Source organism: Sinocyclocheilus grahami, unplaced genomic scaffold (assembly GCF_001515645.1).
Source record: "Sinocyclocheilus grahami isolate Dianchi unplaced genomic scaffold, SAMN03320097.WGS_v1.1 scaffold1189.1, whole genome shotgun sequence".
Lineage (NCBI taxonomy): Eukaryota > Metazoa > Chordata > Actinopteri > Cypriniformes > Cyprinidae > Sinocyclocheilus > Sinocyclocheilus grahami.
In genome coordinates, this window is record NW_015506368.1 from 139,247 (window position 1) to 145,246 (window position 6,000).

The 6,000-nt window shown below is 38.4% G+C and overlaps 1 protein-coding gene across 1 annotated transcript in view; it reads left to right on the forward strand.

Moving 5' to 3' along the window:
* The window catches only part of LOC107567806 (disintegrin and metalloproteinase domain-containing protein 12-like), a 105,386-nt gene that overhangs the window by 44,824 nt on the left and 54,562 nt on the right, over nucleotides 1–6,000 (forward strand). The window contains exon 4 of the mRNA XM_016253574.1: nucleotides 2,703–2,781. Coding sequence (XP_016109060.1) covers nucleotides 2,703–2,781 — 79 coding nt within the window. The remainder of the gene's footprint in view (nucleotides 1–2,702; nucleotides 2,782–6,000) is intronic.

Below are 6,000 nucleotides of genomic sequence, written 5' to 3' on the forward strand. Positions count from 1 at the left end.
GTAGTTAAATAGCCCCTAGACCTCGTGAAAAACAATATGGGACCTTTAAATTATTCCTTGTTTTTTAACTGATGTTAATAATTGGTGTCTGATTGCAACTTGGTTATGTACACAAAAATTTGAGGGTCAATAAGATTTCTTTCTTTTTTGAAAGAAATTATTACTTTTATTCAGCAAGGATGCATTCAATTGATCAAAAGTGACAGTAAAGACATTTATAATGTTACTTAAGATTTCTAGCATTCGGGATAGGTTTTTATAATAAACATTAATCAGAAATTAATTTACTTGCTGTCAGAACCAAAAATTGGGGTTTTACATTCAATTAAAGGTCCGTCTAATCTGTCTAATCTTTTTAAAATCAATTAATTCACTGTCATTTTGTAGTTCTTTGATGGTGCGGTACAGATCAGATGGTCTCCATGCACCGCTATGGGCCTCTCTTTAGATCCAAAAAGCTATTTTTAACTGCAAGTGTTTGTTCCTAGTTTCTTGGAAACCTTCAGATTCTGTTGTAAATTCACTGCAGGGTTTTCATTGATTTTTCCATACGAAGCCCCACTGTGGGCTCCAGGATCATCTAATTCGATTTAAGAGAGTAGAGGTTTAGTTGAAAGAGAGTTAAGTTTGGCGAAAAGAGATAGACAAGTTTCTCCTGGAAGTTGAAGTATGTAATGTGCAGTATGCAGTAGGAAGAATGACTTTCACACTTTATTCTACAACATAAATTACATGCAGACTGAACAGATTTTTAGCTTAAAGGGGTCATATGGTGTTGCTAAAAACAACGTTAGTTTGTGTATTTGGTGTAAGGAAATGTGTTTATGCGGTTTAAAGTTAAAAAACACATTATTTTCCACACACTGTACATTATTGTTTCTCCTCTATGCCCCGCCTTTCTGAAACACGTCGATTTTTACAAAGCTCATCGGTCTGAAAAGTGAGGTGTGCTGTGATTGGCCAGCTATCCAGTGCGTTGTGATTGGCCGAATACCTCAAGCGTGTGACTGAAATGTTACACCCCTTACCATACTGTGATGCCATCTCCCGGCCGGAGCGACGCGACAAAAACATTAAAACCCATTACAAACAAGGCATTTGTTGCATCCAGTGGGGACATAATTCCTGATTATAATGACTTATACTGTCTTTTTGTTTCGCAATGAAACACACAGCATCTTCACAACATGGCGGCGGCGAAGCAACAAAAAAGTTACGCCTTCTTTCTTTGCGTGAACATTTGGGCTGCGTTATGCAAATCTTCCCACATCGTGACGTAGACATGTGGGGGGTGTGTTTAAATGAGGCATTTTAGGAGGGCGTGGACCAGTCTTAACTTTTATAAAGAATATCTCTTTGGGTTTGAGACTTTAGTCTTTGCAACTTCAGGGATCTTATCTATTCATGAACAGCTTGTAACACTCCAAAGAGAAAGGAAAACTTGAACCGCATCATATGACCCCTTTAATGTCAATGATTTCAGATGAACCCGCCTTAAAAATATCCATTAGACAGTCTTTTCCTGGAGAAGTGAACGGTCAGAATGAAGTGACCCAGACTCTGTACTGTCAGAAGTCTGTCTGTGTTTGTGTGTGTTGTTATTCTGTGACTCAGCAGTGCTGTAATCCTCTTCATGAGTTTGTCACGTTCAGGTTCAGCTTAAGAAAGCACAGCTGTGTGAGGAGCGATCGGCTGCAGATGTTGGTAATTATCTCATCGGGGAGAGAGAGGAAGAGAGAGAATGAGGGCATCCTTTCACAGGCTGAGGGATCTCTGCGGCCCGTCTTTGATCTGTGATCATCTGCAGCTGATCGTGTTTGATCAGATTATAAAGAAAGAGAGAAACACTGTAAAACTCCCTGCCGGTGTCTGTGGTTTGAAATGAATCAGTGCATCATCACAGAAAAACGTCAGCTGTCTCTTGCTGTGACTTAATATCTGAGTGAAAGTTGGCGGGGCTTATTTTTGTGTCAGCTGAAAATGAGTTTTTAGTGAAAAATTAATTTTTAGTGAAAAGAGTTTTTGCACAGTCAGATATAGTGACTTTAAAATGTTGCTATGTAGTTGCTATGTTGATTTGAGTGGCTTTAGACTGTTGCTATGCAGTTGCTAGGGTGCTCTGAGTGGCTTTAGATATGCAGTTGCTGTGGTTCTCTGAGTGGCTTTAGACTGTTGCTATGCTGTTGCTAGGGTGCTCTGAGTATTTTTAGACTGCCATTGCTGATGTGCTCTGAGTGTTTCTATGCTGTTGCTAGGGTGTTCTGAGTGTCTTTCGACTGTTGCTATGCTGTTGCTAGGATGCTCTGAGTGGTTTTTGACTGTTGCTGAGGTGCTTTGAGTGTTGCTATGTTGTTGCTAGGGTGCTCTGAGTATTTTTAGACTGATGCTATGCCATTGTTGGAGTGCTCTAAGCAAAAATCTTAAGGGTGACAACTATTTGTGAAGCAACACCACATCTTTTCTTTTACAAGGCGCATGATTTGACGAATCATTCAGAACTAGTTAAACACTAGCAAAATTTTAAAACATAGAGTTAAAATTTTGTTCAAATCACTAACACTTACTAACATTTTTATTTAATGTTGACTAAGTAAAATGACTGGAGTAGGAAATTAAAGAAATGAGTGAAAGTAACTCAGTTGTGTGTGTGTGTTTGTGTGTGTGTGTGTGTGTGTGTGTGTGTGTGTCTGTTTGTGTTGCAGAGGGCTGTTTGCTAGTCACTACACAGAAACACACTACCTGGAGGATGGAAGTGCCGTCACCACCTCACCGAATGTCACGGTAAGATCACAACCACTGCTTCCATCCAGATTTAACCCTACACCTACAGAACACATGGCAACATGCACCTCCTGTAACAAACCCGTTATTCTGCAGAAAACTAATTGGTTCATGTGCTCTGAGGACCCGAAACAGGTGGAAATGGTACAAAATATAGGATTTGTTACAAACCCTAACAAGCTACCTATGTAGGCAGTGTGTGTGTGTGTGTATACACACACATGGCATGACATGACATGCAGGTAAAAGTAAGTTTTATTTTATAAAGTTATAGTAAGGTTGTAGTAAGTGTTTTATTTTGATTGTTGTTATTTTAAAATGTGTAATGTAATGGATTACGTTACTAACATTTTATCATATAATTTGGAATCAGTAACAGATTAAAATTTTCAAGTAATCTACCCAGCTCTGTATATATAGTGTGTGTGTGTGTGTGTGTGTGTGTGTGCGTGTGTGTTTGAGACACATCGCCTTCAGTGATTTAAAGCATATATAAGCATATGAGGACACAAATTTGTATAATGACATTGGTATGACATAGGTATTATAAGGAGAATGTGACTTAAGAGGACATTACCCCATGTCCCCATTTTTCAAAACGCTTATAAATCATACAGAGTGAGTTTCTTTGAGAAAGTAAAAATGCACAAAGTTTCCTGTTATGGGTAGGGTTAGGTGTGGGGTTGGTGTAGGGCAATAGCACATACAGTTTGTGCAGTATAAAAACCATTACGCCTATGGAAAGTCCCTACAATTCACAAAAACAAACGTGTGTGTGTGTATATACACACATGACATGACATGCAGGTAAAAGTAAGTGTAAGGTTTTAGTAAGTGTTTCATTTTGATTGTTGTTATTTTAAAATGTGTAATGTAATGGATTATGTTACTAACATTTTGTCATATAATTTGGAATCAGTAACAGATTACAATTTTCAAGTAATCTACCCAGCTCTGTATATATAGTGTGTGTGTATGTGTGTGTGTGTGTGTGTGTGTGTGCGTGTGTGTTTGAGACACATCGCCTTCAGTGATTTAAAGCATATATAAGCATATGAGGACACAAATTTGTATAATGACATTGGTATGACATAGGTATTATAAGGAGAATGTGACTTAAGAGGACATTACCCCATGTCCCCATTTTTCAAAACGCTTATAAATCATACAGAGTGAGTTTCTTTGAGAAAGTAAAAATGCACAAAGTTTCCTGTTATGGGTAGGGTTAGGTGTGGGGTTGGTGTAGGGCAATAGCACATACAGTTTGTGCAGTATAAAAACCATTACGCCTATGGAAAGTCCCTACAATTCACAAAAACAAACGTGTGTGTGTGTATATACACACATGACATGACATGCAGGTAAAAGTAAGTGTAAGGTTTTAGTAAGTGTTTTATTTTGATTGTTGTTATTTTAAAATGTGTAATGTAATGGATTATGTTACTAACATTTTGTCATATAATTTGGAATCAGTAACAGATTACAATTTTCAAGTAATCTACCCAGCTCTGTATATATAGTGTGTGTGTATGTGTGTGTGTGTGTGTGTGTGTGTGTTTGAGACACATCGCCTTCAGTGATTTAAAGCATATATTTTAAACTCATGATTGATGCAAAGCCCACATTTCTGTCCTGTATCAGCTCATTTCAGGCCTTCTATTTTACCTAAACCAAACCTGCAGTTACAATCTTATCGCTGATCTCCGCCCTCGGGGTGAGTGCTGTCAAAAGATTTAGAGAAGAGGTGGTCAAATGAGGGCCACCAGGAGAGCAAAAAGCCACCCATGATGCAGCTTTGCGTGTTTTATGTGTTTAGGTTGCAGCTCAGATTACTGGTCAGAGTAACAGACACATTGAGGCCTGAAGGCTCCTCTGAGGAGCACCTCTAGTTCACTGACCCCGTCTTCCTCAATCTGCTCTCTCATGATTGATGCAAAGCCCACATTTCTGTCCTGTATCAGCTCATTTCAGGCCTTCTATTTTACCTAAACCAAACCTGCAGTTACAATCTTATCACTGATCTCCGCCCTCGGGGTGAGTGCTGTCAAAAGATTTAGAGAAGAGGTGATCAAATGAGGGCCACCAGGAGAGCAAAAAGCCACCCATGATGCAGCTTTGCGTGTTTTATGTGTTTAGGTTGCAGCTCAGATTACTGGTCAGAGTAACAGACACATTGAGGCCTGAAGGCTCCTCTGAGGAGCACCTCTAGTTCACTGACCCCGTCTTCCTCAATCTGCTCTCCAGCAGACCGCCAGTTTCCCTCGCCAGACAATTTGAGCCGAACACTTTATGAAAAGAAAACACATGCTATCAGAAATCCAGCAAAAGAAAATAGGCAAGGCAGTTATATCATTACTGTTGCTCAGGGTTAGGGTTTGTAATTTAAACAAACATTGAAACTTTTGTATTGAGCTTTTGCTGGTAACTTGTCCTGGATCATGTGTTTCACATTAGTTATCAAACTTATGATTTTTTATTTATTTCTTTGCTCAGAGCACACCAGCATCAGCATAGCAACAGTCTAAAGCCACTCAAAACACTTTAAGAAATAAATAAAGAAAGACAAAAGAAAGGCAATATTCTCATCATGCTCCAGTAAGGGTCAGTTAAGCACTAGATGTTTCACAACACCGGAGGGTGAGATTTCATAAAGCATTGTGACTTTTTCAGCTCATTCAGCAGTTTTTCTCAGCAGTGTGAGGCAGTATGCATCCCTGCTTTGTTTGGATGGGAAACAAGAGTTCAGGACAGGTCATCCAGAAACAGCAGCAGTCATCGACCTGGATGTCATCAGAGGGAGCAGTGCTGAGTTTGGGCTTCAGAAACTGATTTGGGATGTTGGAACACAGAATAAGACAGATGCTCTGTCAACCTGAGTGCAGGAATTGATGTTTCTCACACGCATACAAATTCCAGTTTTATTGTGCAGGTTTTGGGAGATTGTTCAGAAGAGTTACATTACTTCTCTTGATTATTTGATTTTCTTTATTTCATTATTTTCATTATTATTTTTTTATTTGGAAATTGATAGGTGAAGTCACAGTATTCTGAACTGTAATGCAATATTTATTTATTTATGCAATTATTTGTGCATCTCAAATGTATACTTTTGATGCAAATTAAGTCAATTTGGTTAAAAAGTCTGCCAATTGCTGTATGTATGTGTGTATATATATATATATATATATATATATATATATATATATATATATATTTTTT